The 18150-nt window shown below is 29.7% G+C and overlaps 1 protein-coding gene across 1 annotated transcript in view; it reads right to left on the bottom strand.

Annotated features, from left to right (window-relative positions):
* Positions 1-697: 697 nt before the first annotated feature.
* The window catches only part of LOC129958730 (uncharacterized), a 28512-nt gene continuing 11059 nt past the window's right edge, over positions 698-18150 (bottom strand). The window contains exons 4-10 of the mRNA XM_056071384.1: positions 16998-17026; positions 13157-13191; positions 11796-11878; positions 8753-8817; positions 5991-6043; positions 3499-3632; positions 698-920 (exon numbers count right to left, since the gene is read on the bottom strand). Of these exons, the coding sequence (XP_055927359.1) occupies positions 838-920; positions 3499-3632; positions 5991-6043; positions 8753-8817; positions 11796-11878; positions 13157-13191; positions 16998-17026 (482 nt within the window). The 3' untranslated portion in view covers positions 698-837. The remainder of the gene's footprint in view (positions 921-3498; positions 3633-5990; positions 6044-8752; positions 8818-11795; positions 11879-13156; positions 13192-16997; positions 17027-18150) is intronic.

The following is an 18150-nucleotide window of genomic DNA, read 5'->3' as shown; positions in this document are numbered from 1 at the left end:
CATGAATGTCTGGGGAAAATGGGAAGATGAGACCTTTCATGCAATAAAAGCAATAGCTCAAAAAAAGTACTGGTAGAAAATCTTTTACAGCGATATATATAAAAGAAAAACATTCAGTGAAAACGTTATGCACTGTGAATGGTTCCCCACTGTAACTGCATATTGCGCTAGTTTTTCTAAATACAAAACAGTTATGGGTCAGGCGCGTGTGACTAACACGGAGTCTTATCAAATCCTGGCAGAAACCCATACAGACAAAATTGGTTCGATACTATATAATTTATTATTTTGTGATAACGGCAAATAAGCTAAAATTAGGAGACACACAATGAAGGTCTAGCAGAACCGTATATTGTATATCCATAATCTGTAGTAATTTCAGCACAAATTGATCTCATTTGACTCCGGCTGAGACGAAAGGTGTTGAAACTTCCACCCCTCCCAATCACTTCAATGAACTGATTATTATCTTTCTGCTTTGGGCTTTGAAAATTTTTGAATGTTTTGCAAGACTTAGACTTATTTTGATTCTTCGTTAAAATTTCTAATAATGGTATCAACATTAAAGTTTCATTTTATTTTATCAACTACGTATTTATTCTTAATAATTTTTCAGCTGTCTTTCTCTAGAGAAAAAAATAAATCCAGACTATATTTCATTCTAATATCATTTATTAATCAAAAATATTTTGCCAAACAGAAAATTTTTAAAATTTACTTATAAAATCTAAAATTTTGAGTATTTATGAAAAGTACTTTTAAAAAGATATTGAAAAAAATTATGTCAGAATTTCATAGCTTAAAGTTTACAAACAAGAAGAAAACATTAGTTGAACATTAAACAAGCTTGACATCAGCATTCCCGTCAACAATCCTTCTTGCTTCAGGATCATTTGCTTCCACCAACTCAGCAGGTGACACTAAAAATGGGAAAAGCAATTAACAATTTGCAAATCGATTTGTAAGAAATAAAACAATTGGTAATTTGATGAAGAACGGTGTATTTCGAATGTATTAAAACCGTGAAATCGAAATAGACGAAATAACAAGGTCCGTTTATAATACAACTTGAAATTTATTTTCATATTTTCTAATTTATGATAAATGAGGAAAATATTTTAAAACAAAGAATCAAAATTAGAACATAAAAATTTTCATTCTTTTGAACTGTCCATACATCCTTTTTATTTTTTCTCAAGATTATTTCATAGGTTAAAACTTATCAAAGGTTGTTATATTTTGATTCTTAAATGTTTAGATTTACAAAAAATGCTATGTTGTTATTTTGGATAACCGCTAGGGACAAAAACCCCCAGATAAAATACATTTCAAATCCTAAATACCAATAAAATTCATGTATTCTTCGCATAGTGATCGTGTATTTCGTCCGTGACTGCAGCGACATGTATTTGATCTATGGCCAATGTAATGGAAATGCCTTACGAATTGCTAGGAAGTATGCCGTCGATATCCGTCACGTTTTCCTCCCTATGTCTATGTCATCCGCAGGCTGGTCGACAGACTGAGAAATATAGGAAGCGTCTGCTCGACAATCGGCCGTCATGATGTTGGAAGACCGCATAGTGCCCTGAAGCAGAGTTCACATGAGGTGAACTATTGTGAGCAATCATTGTCCCTCTGTTGCTGTCCCTATATAGTCCTCGTGTGAACAGTTCAGACAACGTTGTTGGGACAATGGCAAACGGATGTCCCGAAGACACAACTATTCCCCATTGTCCCATTGGGGTCACGTGATATTCCTGAAATAAGCATGATCTTCTATTGCCCGCAATAGTTGGCCTCGTATGAACCCACCTTGACGGTATCACAGGAGGATGCAATACTGGATAAAAGACACGTCCGAAATAAGCACTCTAGCTAGTGAGCTGAATTCTGCTAGAAGTACTGTTCACAGGCTGTTACGGTCAAAGAGGTTACACCAATTTCGGTACACAACCGTGCAATGTCTAAAACCAGATGACTTTCAGAAACGCATGGACTTTTGTGAATGGCTGTTTCAGCAACACAACATATATAATGGTTTCATTGCTCATATCTTGTGGACTGAGAAGTCATGCTTCACTCTAGATGGGGTATTCAAACATCACAACAACCATATATGGTCCCATTTCAATCCTCATTCAATCAGGGCCGCAGAAACAACAGGAACGCTGGTTTACAAATGTGTGGGACGGCATACTCGGGGACCGCCTGCTTGGTTGCCTGAAGGTTCTCGGGACATTCTTCTTGATTTTTCTCCGTAATATGTTACCCGATTTTTTCGATGACATATCCTTAGCGGCAACACAAGGATTTTGGTTCAAATGTGATGGGGCTCCGGCACATTTCTGTGCTCCTGTAAGTAATTGGTTGGATATGGAATATCTTGCACGCTGGAACGGATGTGGGGGTCCAGCTGTGACCGCCACGATCGTCCGACCTTATATGGTTGGTTCTTTTTCTATGGCGTTATCTTAAGACATTGGTGTATCAATACGTAGTGACTACATCAACAGACTTAAATGCGCGTCTGCGTGTTAATGGCACTTCGGTGGTCACCGTGCTGCTGTGACGTGGGCTGGCATCCATTCCACGGCGCAGCCAAGCCTGCCTCGATGCACTTTGAGCATGTGCTTAAGTAGTTTGCAAATAGTGCTGTTGATGTATCAAATAAACTGTTCTTTTCTTGCACCGGATATGACGTCATACTTTGTTTTTTTTATTTTCTAGAAAACGATGTGTAGTATTGATACAGTTTTCTGGGCACTTTTTCAAAGCTCTAATATTGTCTAACAATTAAAAAATCCGTTTTAAATGTAATTTCAGCTATTGTTATTTTAAAAAAAGCACCAACTTACAAATAAGTTTTTTTCGTTTTAAGGTGACTAGACAAATAATATTAATTTTTTTTCAAAACAGAAAATTAAATAATATTGCACTGAGAGTCCTTAAGCACTACCGAATTATTATATATTTGTGCAGTTTCATAGCCGAAGAGAGAGAAGACACTTTGAATTTTTAAACTTTCTGTTTATTTCATCCCGGAAGGCATACTTTATGTACAAGAATGAAGGCACGAGGTACGTCAATCCACAGCACGAGACAAGTGCGAAAAAAGTGAGACAGAGAAATATTTTTCCCCGGTGATTATATACTATGAGATTCTGATAGGAATTTTTTTGAACGTTTCGATTTAGGTAAAGGGCACGTAGGTATCTTTTAAAAAATTTATATACGTTGTCAGATTTTTATCCCTTGACTTAGAGTGTGGGAACCTCTGATTTAAGCATTTTTATAGAGCTCGTGTAGCAATAATTAAATAAAAATGGTGGAATTGGATCAGGAAATAAAAGAACATTTTAGAATTAAGTTGATATGGTTTAAATTAAGATTAAAAAATTAGGATATTAATTAGGATTTAATTTAGATTCAGAGATATCATTACACACACACATAACAATGAATCAAATAAGGATGATAAAAACTTGTAACTCTCACCAGGTGGGGAATTTTCTGTTACTGTACCCAAATTTGTAGCTTCTGGAACCAAGATTTCCTCTGCCGAAACGGAAGGAATCTTTCGAAACGGGTTTTCAATTACTCTCTTACTTACTGACTCATCTGACGAAAATCTATATATATATATATATATATATATATAAGTGCAATTCTGAATTATCAGGTTTTATAGATTTTATGCACAAGTAGAAAATATTTTTTTAAAAAAATACGATTGAAAAAATAATATATTGTATTTGATGTTGTTAAAAACTGAATAATTCTGTTCGTAAAAATAGGTAAAATTACACTAATAATTAGTCAAGAAGAATATTTAATTCTGATATGCTATATGAAGCTCTATAATTGTAAATTCAGTGCAAAAATCTAAAAGGAAAACTGAGGGGAGGGAGGTCGCTGAAAACTATATATCATAATGAATATATAATTAAAAAAATTAGTAATGTAAATAAAATTGCTAGTAATTTACTTTATTTTCGTTTTATTGGAGAGAAGATCTTTAAACAGAAAAACCACCAACAAAGTATAATAAAATTGATATTGGATCTTTTGAAAAAATAAATATAGGGATGTTGCCGTGAAAGGAATGTTTTTCTTTTTTAAAAGCCCGTCTTTATTTTTAGAGGGTGGAGGATTTATCATTATCTTACACTACGATTTCTTGAAGATTCACTGAAAACACGCAGATGCGATACTCGTTCCAATCTCATTCCAGTCTGAAAAATTCAGAATTTTTATACACTCTGTACGTTTCCGAATTGTATGGCCTATGGCTTAGGGCTCCATTGCATTCACGCGAAGTCTTTCCACCCAATTATTTTACTAGGAACTTTATTTTTTACCCTTTACATAATTATAAAAAAGAGATGCATCATAATTATGCTAATTAGTAAGATTGAATAATTAATTTTGATCGACAAAAAAAATCAATTTATTTTCATTATCTATTCAAATATTTATTTAAATAAAAAAATCAATATATAATGTTTTTTAAACGGACTAAAAATATAATATAATTTCTGCTAACCCCATACAGACTGTCCTTTAAAGCATAAAAGTCGTAATTATTTTAAATTCACAGTCAGAAATTTTCAGGACAATCATTATAGGGCTAAAAGAAAATATTTTATACGTTTTAGTCCGTTTTATAAACGTGATCTATTAATTTTCTTTTATTTACATAATTACTTTTTGCTTTGTAGTCAAGTGTCTGCGAAATTGCAATCAATTTTAAGATAACTTTCGGATGAATTAAAGATTTGGTGAGACGCCATCTGTCGGTAATGGAAGTTTTTAATCATTGCAAAATTTGCACAGAGCAGACTGACAAGAAAGCGATTTAATATCGCATTGTCACCCGGATCTGAACTATATTTAAAAATTCAATTCTCTTAATTCATCAGGACATTAGTTCAAAATCGATTGCAAAATTTGCATTCATACAGACAGACAGAGGCGAAAACGAGTTAATAAAACCATGTTAAAAAATTGAATTTCTTGTAGTAGGAAGTAAGTTGCCATTTTGAAGTTGGAGTTATATATGGCATCAAAAAAATTTTTTAAAAATCCAGCAAAAAAAAAAAAAAATCTAAAACCAAATTGGCAGAAGAAATCACTCAAAAAAGAAATGCTCTGATTGTTTGAATTGCAGGAAAAATAATGGAATGAATTAAAAAAGAAAAAACTTTTTTTTTTTGTTGTTCAAAGTTATGCATTCAATACTGATATTTACATAATCATGATGCATCTGTTTTCAGAATTTGGTAAGGCTTGAAAAATAAAATAAATTCGTCAGCAACAAGAAACATAAAGAGTATAAAAATATTCTTCAATAATTAAAACTTGGGTTTTTTCTCTGAATTACTTGCATCGCAACACCTCACAAATTACACCTATTGAAGACATTCGTAATTCTACTATGATTGCAGAAAATCTTAAATTGAGCTTTTAGTTTAGCAACAGTTATGCATTTTGCAAAATCTTTATTTTGAAATGCTAAAGTTTCGGAAGAAATTTATAAAAAGTGAATTTACTTCTAACGTTTCAGATTTTTGTTACTATATTTTAACCAAAGTAATATTAACACAGAAATACAACAATTTATAATTTCAAAAGCATGAAAGCTTAATAAAACTTCAAAAAGTAGCAAAAAGTTATTTAATATGTGTTAGCCTTAAAAATTTAATCTTTAGATTTGCATGGAAGGGAAATGGCATTAAACATTCCAACAGTGGTTATTCAGACATGTTAAATTTCAGAAGCGAGTAACATATCATCAAATTATTCAAAAGAAAATAATTATGGAAATATTGTTAAAGTATACAAATTTATCCAAATGTTTATACATTGCAGAGAAAATAATTTTTATCTCTATACAGTATAAAGACAAAATGGTTAATTTCAAGTAAAGCTTTTAAATGATTAAGCTAGTGATATGAAATATAATTAAATATATGACCAATATCAAGTACCTGTAATCTGATGGTAGACGCGGCGGCAGACCGAGACGTTTTTGAGGTTTCTCCTTACAAAAAAAAAAAAAAAAAAAAAAAAAAACATTAATAATATTTTTGAGAGAACATAAATTAAATAAATCATCTTAATTGTGTAAAAATGTTAAAGCGCTAAATAAGTATATAAAAGTATTAAAATATATTGGCAACATATAGGTGAAACTTTTATATTGGACCACTCATTCCTATCTTGGGATGTGCTGCCTTACAGTTGAACTACTTCAATAAGTACCCGCTACTACATAGAAGAAACCAACAATATTCATAAGTTCAGCCAAGAAATTTTTTTCTATGTAAAAATCAAAATTTTTGTAGAATTTATTTCTTTATTTACAAATCTCAAGAATTATTCTAGGATTTTCTTATATTTTTCCTTCATTTTCTGCGGTAGAATTTAGATAATAAAACTACATACTGTTTGTTAGTTTTAACATAACTAGTATCCGTAACAAGAATCAACGCGTAAACTGTCATCTCTTGTATCATGGATCACAAACACATTTAGTTCTACACCGGCTACTAGTCGGAAATCTTTATTCTAGAGCAACAGTTGTCTAGAGCACATTTGCTATTTATAGAATACTAAATCAACCAACGCTACATTTTTCAAAACGCTTTCAATGATATATGTTGCTATTAGTCAAGAAAAATAACACTTCTCAAATTATCATTAAAATAGCTAATTGTAAAAAAAAATAATAATAAAGTAGCACTGAAAATACAATTAAAAAACAGCTGGAAATGTTAACATTGCGAGTTCATTTAGTTTGATCCTTTTGAGATATTTTAATTATTATTTATTATCAGTAAACGGGCATTTCGTTTTATTTTCCAAAAATATCGTAAAAGCCCTGATATTTCAACATCTACACACACAAAAGATTCATAACTATGAAATGTTCAAATCCACTCGATAGCAGATTTCACTCCTCAGGACTTTGACTATAGTCATATTTTTGTTAATATTTTTTGACACGCTAACATTTTAAACCAAAACAAAAAGTTCCACACTTCTGCGACTAGAATGAAATGACTTATGAAGCCTTCAATATCACGATTGTAGACCATTTCGTTGAATTTGCAAAGTAGACCATCCAGTCCTCGAAGTGGCCGTTGATTTTTCTGAGACCAAAGCTTCATTGTTCTCTCATTTCTGATCATAAACAAATAGGATTTATTTATTTATTTAATTTATTTAAATTGTTAAAGATTTTTTCTAAATATGAAAAAAAGACGAGGGTATGTCTAAAATTAAGATTTCCTATTTTTGTAAGTAATACGTTTATTGAATGAAACAATACAAAATATGAATATTCATATAATTTAAGGTATTTTGCTTACTAGAACTATATGCCATTTCAAAATGCTTCTGAAATTAGCTATTGGCCTATGATTAAATTGGAAACTTTTTATAATAACAATTATCGTGCATAATTAATTATATTAAAATAGCTGAATTATATCAATAAACTGCAACTGTGCGATATCGTAAGAAAACAATTTGCTGAAATGCAATACAGCGTTTTACGTATCTTGTTACATGTTAACAATTGTGACAATATCACATGTAGAGAGAAACATAGAAATATTATAAATTACAAGATAAAATAATCATATTTCATAAAGTTTTGATTTTGCTGGATGTAAACGTTAGTGAATAGAAGCAGTTCCTACAAATTTAATACAGTTAATGGGCGGCTCTATCATTTCGTTCTCTTGAGTTTAACTTTTTCTCGGGAAAACTATAGTTTAGTACATCAGAGTAAGTTGAGTTTATAATTCAGTGAAAGTCAACTGAAATTATATATGCGTATATGTCTAAATGGAGCATCGTATTACCATTACCGCGGTTTTAGTAAACATGTTTTACAAAATGAACTTGAATTCTATTTCTATGTCTTCAGGTTTTAATCATTATTTTCTTATGTGAGCAATTAAAATTGATTAATTTTTTACCTATAGCTTTTTATATTCTAATGTCGACATAGAATAATGACAATCCACCATTACTTTTCATTTTAACGTTTATCTGTTTCACGATCACTCACTTTGATCCCCTAGTTGAATAGCTTATCCTAGCCCCTTGGTACATCGCAAATCTCCACAAATACAGCCCAAGCAGTTGCCCGAACCACTTGTGCTGTATTTCCTCTCGGCCCAACTGGACTGAAAAGGAATTTGAACAAGTTTTATATTTAATACTCACGTTCACGCCATGCCAATTCTGACCGATTCTATGCATTGATGACAAATTTTTCGATTGTCACCATTCCATTGGCTAGGCGTAATTGTGCATTTCTGACTCTGATCATCCCTAGCCACACCTTATGAAGAGAATGACAACCAGTTTAAAATTTCCCTCTCTAAAATTTTTACAAACAAATCAGGATAATATATTTAGTATGAAAGTTTTTTAGTCACAAGAATTTACATATAAAGTAACGCGTTCTGTAGAGGCTAACAGACTGCAATAAAGCTAGGAACCCTTCATTATGTTTTGGAATGTTCAATTTATTTATTGCTTAAATGTTACTTATTAAAAGTAGAATAATGTTTTCTTTTTCGAAACAATAATAGATCTAGGCTCCAATCCTATAACCTAAATTCTTATTTTCAGTTTTATTGTAATCATTTAAAGAAAAATATCTGTTCAGTACTGTTGAAAAAACATCAATTCAAAAACAGAAAAAATTCCAACAATGCACATGAATCTAACTTACTGACTCTACTCTCTTACGAGTGGGTTTTCGCATCTCTTTTTTTGGCAGTTCTCTGATGGCTGATTCTATAAATGGTGAAAAAAGAAGAAAAAAAATTAGAATCTTCTAAAATTATCGTGCATTGACCTATATACTCACTTTAATATGAACTGTTTTCTAAGTAAAATATGATGGAAGACGAAAAGAAAAAAAAAATAACCATAGCCTAGTTGTTAAGAATATAAAACTCGAGTTTGATTTAGTTTACTTACATTAACATCATGTTTAAAACAAACAAAAAACACTTGGGTTATTTTGACACAGATGTCATAATTTTGAACCTCAGTCATATGACGAGGATTATACCTGAATTGGCACATTCCTCTCTAACTTTCCGCGGTAAACCAAGGGAAGGACATTTAGCTCCGGTGGATTTATTGCGTACCAGACTCCCTAAGGCGGCAGCTTTTCAATAAAGTCAGGTGCCGAGCTTTAAAAACTCCGCTCGCGAAGAACAAACCTTACTACCATACAACAGTAACCCCAACTCGTGCTTGAAGGTTACCTCTTATTTCAAACTGTCAGTAGAAATATTTTAGCAATTTTTACTTTTTACAGCACGTTAAGTATATCCGACTAGATTCGGAGACGAATTTTTAAAAAATGATGCATATATATTTTTTACTGTACCAAATAGCTAATACAGATTTCGAAGGTCCCTATCAGAAGAAAAAGATATACTCATTACCTTTAGTTTTTGAAAAATACTGTTTGTTTAATGAAAATTTAGAAAAATTTTAAATGTTAGGAAAACAGAGCAATAATTAAAAAAATTAATTTTCATCTTACCTACATATAGTTCAAACTACATAAAATGTAACAGACCACAACATAAAAAATATTTTATTAAATAAAAAATTTATGAGCATTTGAAGTTACCGTTAATGATTTTTTGTTAAAATTTGTTTATGTTTTGAACTTAAAGTGTTTGTAAATTAAGCTATCTTAAAATCCGTGGTCTATCACACCCTCAAAGGTATTGGATACATGCATACCAAATTTCACGAAATTTTAGTGAATTGATTTTGAGATATGTTTTCTGTGAATCAATCACAGTGAAATATTCACTCCTCAGAAAATGCGCTTAGATACTGTACTTGTAAATTCGTTCATTCAAATGCGCTGGAAACAAATGTAGTTTTCACCCTTTTTAAACTGAAATGTCAAAAATAAATAACCTACGGTCGAGTAGGTAGAGATATAATATAAACATATCAAATATTATTTTTGAGAAATTTACGGTAAAAATAAAATAAACCGCTCATTTTCGGTTAAAAATAACACCGTTTAGGATTTCATTTTTATTTGTTTCGTATTATGGAAACTACTGTACCTACAGTTCTATCTCACATATATTAAAAACAAAGTCTGTTTTAGAATGTAACGAAGTTGGATTGGAAGTTTGGACTTTATTTTCAGATCATAAAAAAAAATTTCAAATTTTCTGGAAAAATCATTTTTTCAACCTAATCGGATACCTTAATTTTTTCTTATGTTTCTGGGGTGCTGTATCTTACATACTTTTTTAGCAATCATGGGAATATTAATTACTTATAGAAAATTCTATCACTGTTTTATAAACTGATAACTCACTCAAAATATTCTACATAAACGTAACCATTAAAGCTATATAAATTTTAAGTTAGACTAAGTCAGCAAAATATTTCCCAGATATAATACGAATCACGATGCCTCAGAATTTAAGTTTTCACATATAATGCATTTATTTATTAGGTTAAATTCGTAAGTTACATTTGTTAATAAATTTACTATAACTTGAATACAGAATATTTTGAAAAATCCTGGAATGAATTACTTAAGCTTTAAAAGTAACAAAATTAAAACAATTTTAATTTGAAAAATAGTTTTTGATTTATTGTATTGGACTATATGGGCACCATCTGCCCTATCATTCTATGACTTAACTCTTTTGTGTTTTATACCCACAAGAGCATTTTATATACATGGACTGCAGCATTCACAACTTTTTCAGATATAATTACAATCACAAATTTATTTAATCTTCCACGTAATATTTAAGTCCATTATCATTTAAACACATTTTTACTTTTAGGGCTTTCGATTATCAAGGGGGAAAAAAACCCAGAAAAAAAGATAGGCAGAAAACTTCTCTTTTTCTTCTATAAGGAATGCCTTGTAGCATTGCGTTTTTTATTGCACACGGTTTGAAGGGAAGAAGGGTTTGTAGAAAAACGCAGTTTCAAAGATGTTTGAAACAGAGTTTTGAACGTTTTTCCATTATGCAAAATATATGATTTTTCAAAATTCTTCGATCGCTTATAATTGATTGTAATATTTTTGATAATTCTTAAATTATTCCAGATTGTTGAAAGAGAAAAAGCTAGATCATATAGAAGTGCATTTCACAGAGTAGCAAACAAATTATCTTACCACCATGATTACAATGCACGAGACATCACTGCCCTCATAACATATACAAGGTTACCTTTGATGTTTTTGAGGATGAAAAAATGAATACTATATTTCTGAAAATCCAATAAGAAGTGTAACGTCAAAAGTATATAACACAGCGATTCCTCAACTCTATACCCATTTGAAAAATTCTCAAATTTAGTAAGTGTTACGTGGAATGAATCAATTTATTGTGAAATACTGTTTAGCAGATTATTATTAAAAAATTACTCGTGGTAATACAATTTCTATATTTATGGAGTGAAATACGATTCTAGGATTTTAATTGAGTTACTTAATAACTTTTTATATATTATTAGTATTAACTAATAATAAAGAAATTTTGGTTTATTATCACTATAAATAATTAATTTTTGTTAATTGTATCGACATCAAATTTGTTAATTGCGTGATCTGAGGATGCGCATTCAGTTAATATTTCCAAAATATCACGGAATAAAAAAGGCATTTAAAACGAGGCTAAAGATGGTATGTATTGCTTTATATCAAATAAACCGTTGTTGCTTTAATAAAGATAGAATGAAAAGCAAGCAAAGAAAAAAAATCTTACCGGTCTTTGTTTTATTCGCAATTCGTTTACTTCTCCGCAAATTAAGTTCCTTTATTGCCTGAGCTGAAGGCCTGGTCACTTTCCTAAAAAAATACGTATCGTCCCTTTACCTGGTCTTTATAAATATACATTTTAACTTTAATTTTAGATGGAAAAATGAGATGTTTTTAAAAAAATGTATGATGAAATGAAACATCTAAAAGAGAAGTTGAATTAAATATGCAAGAAAATAAAAAACTGATATTCATAAATTTAAAAATCTTATGAATATTTATTAAAAAGATGGTTTTCATTAAGATATGGATTGTATTTTTAAAAAAATGCGTCTCTTTTTTGGTCTACACTTTAAATTACTTTTTTCCTTTTTATTTTGTATTTAACGAATCATTACTCAAATTTTGCTTCTGATTTTAACCCTGTAGGACATAATTAAAATCAGAAAAGAGAGAACTTTTAAAAGAAGCTTGGATTTATAATTGCTGAAACTCTAGCATTCTGTTACGTTAAAGGAAATGATATTGAGTATGATATTATTTGTTTCAGGGCGATATTTAAATTTCAATGTTTTAAATCAAAATATTAAGAAACGGCTAACAACAAATTATAGTAAAAGTGCTTAAAATATACAAAACTTTTTTTTAAAAAAAATTACTCTGAAATTCAGTGAGAAATTATTTTCAGATAAAACTGAAATAATCGAAAATATACAGTGCTAGTTCAATAATATATAATATACAAAACATTTCTGGGAAAAATGCTTTGATCATTATGCTAGCGTTCCTTATAAAAGATTAGCATCATTTACTTCTTTGGGCACCAGAGAGTTTTTAAACAGGTAATGAGTTATTTGATATCGTTACATCATTAAAAATATTTTAGATAATTATGAATTGTGATTCTTAATTCAATAAACATGCAGCCTAAACATCCTTCATATGAAGTATTATTCTTCAAAAGTAATTTATAAAGTTAGGCAATAATTTTAAAGAATTCTTTCTTTAATGAATTCTGGAGCTTGTCTTATTTAATTTATTTATTTTTGCTCTTCTAGTATTAAATATCTAACTTCATAATACCTGGATGTGAGAAATGTAAAAAAGGATTATTCTTCTCAATCTGACACAAGAAAAACGACATTAAGCATTGTATAATTCAGTTATTTGAATATTTTAAATTTCAGCATACAATAAAACATAAGCAGATCAGTAATAAAACCGGAAATATTTTCAAAGCATACAAATATTTTTAAAGCATACAAATAAGACGATTTTATCTCCAAATAAATATAAGAAGAGTACTAGTCAATTTAATTTAAATCAGCAAATAAATAAAATGATATCATAAAATGTGTCACACAGTACCGTGAAATTGAATGCTTTGCTTCAGATGGGGCTCTCTATGGAAATAAAATTGCAATTATTATTTGACCCAAAAACACACACACACACACACACACACATAAAATAAGTTAGATAAAATTAAAAAAATAAAAGAGCTAAAATTTTACTTTAACAAACATTTGTCTATATTCTAGCAAAAAACGAACTTTTCATTCTATAAATTTTCTCAAAATGCAAACTTTAAAATATAAAAAGCGTACAATGGATAATTATTATAGAATGAAAACTTCATAAGAAACTTTTTTCAATACTTTTATATGCTTAATTAATGGGGAAAAAATCGTATAAGTTTTGTAGTAGCAGCTCACAAATAATGAAATCGAGCATTTTGGTTAAAAGTCTGGCCCAGATATTGCAATAAACGTCTAAAAATAGAAATAATAAGAAGATAGCTTTAACAATCTTTTGTTTCGAGAAGAAAGGAAATTTATTTTATCTGCTATTTGTTTACATCGTTTTTTGTCATGAAGATTAACTACATACTTTAACAGTTTTTTCTTGGAGTACAAATGAAAATAGTCGCTTTCTTTGAACGTCAAAATGTTTCACATATACTGAACGTTCAAGTCAAAAGAAGAATAAAATAAGGAAATTAACTCTGCATTAGCGATAAACAAAAGATAATTGGGTTCAAAATCCATTTTTTTTTTTAAAGATTCTATAGAATATTATAAGTATGTTGCTAAACTATGTCAAGAGCTATTTAGAGAAACGGAAATCATTAAAGCTTTTTATGGTTTGTGGTGGTAACATCATAAACCAGATAACAACTTCCGGACAATTGTGTACACTTTTGTCTAGTGGTCTTGTTATTTGGCTATGAACCCTAATTTGTGAATTCAAAACTCAATTTGCACAGGTTCCTTAATTCTTGCACGTTATCCCATTTGGTGAAAAGAAAAAGCACACAAATCTCGACAAATGGGTTAAATAACCTGCTTTAGATCCGAAAACGGAATCAACTACATGTTTTCTATCCGGCGGGAGTATAAGCAGTTCTAGCATAGTTGAAAAGGCAGCTATGTAATGAATGATAGAAAGCAACTGAAATTATATGGGTGGATCAAGGAAAACAAAGCAGGAACCATAGAATGAAATGGCATAGTTCATTTAAAAAAATAATCAGAAAAATTACAAGCACTTATCAATTTGATTCACCAAGTGGCCAATACCTTGCATATGATTGAAACTGAAACTAGTTTCGAATAGAGTCCATGACTTTTCTGTCTGAGTGAAGAACACAACAACAAAAAAAAGTGCCAACATTTTTTTTCAACTCAGCAACATTTCAAAATCACACGATGAAAGATCAGGGCTATATCGTGCGTTTTTATCTCTGTCAACTAAACCTTCGTCAACTTGTTTAGTATGCGAGTGATCATGCATTACCATGGGAAAAAGACACTTTAGAAGATACAAAATCGCTTGTGCCAGTCCTTCACTCGAGTCGATGGCAGTAAATGTTCTTTGTGCATTTCTTCATTCATCAATGCAATTTTCGAAATCCAACATCGCGTCCATCGCTTTGATCCTATTGGCAAACTGAATCTGAAAATATTGATTGCCAAGAGACTATAGTGGCCCAATTATACTTACAGTGGTAACTAAATTTTTAAAACGAACAGACAGAATTGCATAAAATGCATGAATCCAAGCCAAAAATGAAAATAAAATTTCTGCAGCATTAAATTGTCATTATTTTGTATATCAATATTTTTGCCTAAAATGTAAGGGATCTGTCTGTCATCAGGCAAGCAGACCGATATGTCAATGATTGCTATTTAGCCATAAATGTGATGCGGAGGAAATAGCAACCTGCATTGTTGCCGGACCATCACTGCATATCATGTAGCTCCGTTCGATGACCTAAGGAAGTTCATTTCAAATAAGAGTTGTCATTCACATCTCCCACTCTACTTTTACTAACTATTATCGTCACATTTACGCATCAAATTTTAACCACTGTTCCATTTTCATTTGATCTGACCTGATATTTCTAAATACACAAAAGAGACCAATATGAAATAAGCGCTAAATTAACGATATATTTGTTTTACAGATTGTTGTGTGCTAAGCGATTTATTAGCTTTATACTATCTTTCTCATCCAATTTTTAAAAAATTTAATAAATTAGGAATATGTGTTAGGGTTTTTGATTAATTTTTTTCTTCCATCTAAAAACGTAATTAACATAAATTGGGTTTCTGAAATCGGAAAAGTTCAAAGGGAAAAGAAGAGGAAAATAATAACAACAAACAGAAAATTAGTTATAATATTTAAGTAGTTATAGAGGATAATTGTAACTGGCAGCTGTCATAACAGATTCATTTCGTTATTCAGATTTTTCATCTGTTGTTTATATACATATAACTAGGATTAACTTTCGAATGCAAGAAAGTGCAAATCGTTCTTTATCTAATCCAGTTGTTGTTCCATTTTCTATTAAGATCAGTACAACAGATTTTCAAACAGAAAAATATACTAGCTCCTTCGGCGATCAGCAGTTCACCCGCATCCAAAATAATCGGCAAAACCAAAGAACAATCCTGACCCAATACTCTACTGATTTTACCAAATTTTATTTCACATGAAATTAATGTCATCAATATCTACAGGAAAATTAAATGAATTTCATATCAAATCAATAGTACTCTTCTCAAACCAATTTCCGATTCCGAGAGATAGTTCAAAACGTTACTTCTCTGTCCTTTCTCCGAAGGGGAAAACTTGACAGAGTTCGTCTGTGAATCACTAAATAAAATATATAACGGACCGATTTCACCAATTTTTCATATCTAGGGGCCATACGCTTTCATATGAAATAAATTTTATTTAAACGGTTCGGTGGTTTCGGTTGCTGAGCTGTATCGTTTGATTTCTCCAAAGAGAATACACAACGCAGTTTTAATTTTTAGATTTGTTTCGAAAATTGAAGGAGAAAGAGTACAAGCAACCTTTGATAGCATATCTCGGTTCAGGATCTTTTATATGAAACCAAAATTATCGAAATCGGTTCAGCAGTTTTGGCTGAATTACTGGTTTCTTAATTTTCCTGTTTTATATATATAGACACTATTCATATCTTAATACCAGAAAATAACATATTTTACGTTTATTGCATTTTTGAAATAAATTTATATATTCTTTCATTAAATTTATATCCAATATTAGTTTAGAAGCTGCAAATACATAAATTTCAAGATGAAACTAATCGTCGTATTTCATAGTAAATAGAAATATATTTTTATTTGCTGCATATGATTTTTAAATTAAATATATTCGAGAGTCGTCAAAATTGTGACTGTCAGCATCTATTCAATTTCAAATATTTCTCTAAATACGTAAAGGTACTCTGTTAGATATACCGAACAACAATTCTAAAAAGAAAATGAAAACTCTTTTAAAATTATGCTTTCCAACTTCCTATTTAAAACGTACAACAAGATCTGCGATGAAATTTTCAGATCTTAAACATATTGAAACTTTGATAGAACTTCTTTTGATATTTTGGCTCTTGAATAAAATTTCAGATAATAAGCAATGTTTTCTTTATGATATTAACATTCTTCTATAATTCTATTAGCATATGAAACATCAATAATTTGAGAAAATTTTGGTTTCTTTATTAGATTAAAAGTCGATTATTACAAAAAAACTATCCACTGTCGTCTGTAATAAATTTCGTAATTTACCTTACAATAAAATCAATTATTTAATTGTTAAATTTTTGCAACTTATTATTTCAAAAAAACATTTAAAATATAAAAGAAATATTTTTGAACTGCGCATGTTTCTAGCTTACCTTCTTTGTAATCCTTGGTTTCGGAAATTCTGAAAGTGATAAAAGAAACTTTATTTAAAAAGTAAAAACATTAAGCAAATACCTAAATACAAAAAAAATGGAAATAACTTTTTATAAATATATGATTCATACTTGAGGGCGTAACGCCGTTCTATTCATTTTATGATGAATTTCCCTTAAACATCATAAAAAAAAAAAGATATACTTTAGCAATGAAACCTAATTTGTAACCTAAAAAAAAAGGCAAAATTTGACCTTTTTTTCATGCTAAAAGCTTTTAAATATAAATTTAAATCTTTTATAGCTTCTTCCAGGATTAAAGTAAATATATCTCTTGCTTTCCTGAAATAAGCTTTAAAAAATGATATATGGGTATTCCCGATTTTCTACAAAAGAAAATTCTTAAAATTCAGAAAAATTGTTAAAATAATAGAAGCACGATTTAAATCTAAAAATACATAAGCTGTTATTTTAAAGATTATAGTTCATTGGCCCTGCTAGAATGTAAAACGAAATTTTGAGTGGTAACTGTTATTTTAACTGTTTAAAAGGTTTTGTTTTTGTTTTAGCGCGGTATTATTCTTTTAAGTTTATGGGTTTAATTTCCTTTTTCATCTTATATAAAAATATTATAAAAAAAAAGAAGGGTTATAGAATATGCATGTATAATTTTAAAAAATCTGAAATGAAAGAAAGATTTCTAATTTTTAAAGGTTAGGAAAAATATTTTCAAAATGTAGTATGAATAATGGAACCACAAAGTTTCAGCTATAGCACCCTTTAGATTTTAAGTTAAATCGTAAGTTCCATTTGTTAATAAATTAACTATAATCAAACTTGTGAACTTTTCATTATTGAAATAACATCTCAATATTGAAATATTTTTTTTTCAAAAAAGTTTAAAAAAGAAATTAGAATTTGAATACTGTTTTGATTATTCAGTAAACAAATTAAATGTATTTTAATAATTATGGAGAACATCAAATTGCCCCTTCATTTCACCATTTTATTTTTGTTATTTACACACCAGATCTAGGGTTTACTTCTATAGAAAATTCGTTGGGATTGAAAGATTTTATTATTGAAAAGTTAAAAAGAATTATTGTATTCAACTTAAACTTATTTTTAAGATAAAATAGTATGGCATATGCAT

The sequence above is a fragment of the Argiope bruennichi genome, chromosome X1, assembly GCF_947563725.1.
Source record: "Argiope bruennichi chromosome X1, qqArgBrue1.1, whole genome shotgun sequence".
In the NCBI taxonomy this organism is placed as follows: Eukaryota; Metazoa; Arthropoda; class Arachnida; order Araneae; family Araneidae; genus Argiope; species Argiope bruennichi.
This window is presented reverse-complemented; position numbering and strand designations above follow the sequence as displayed.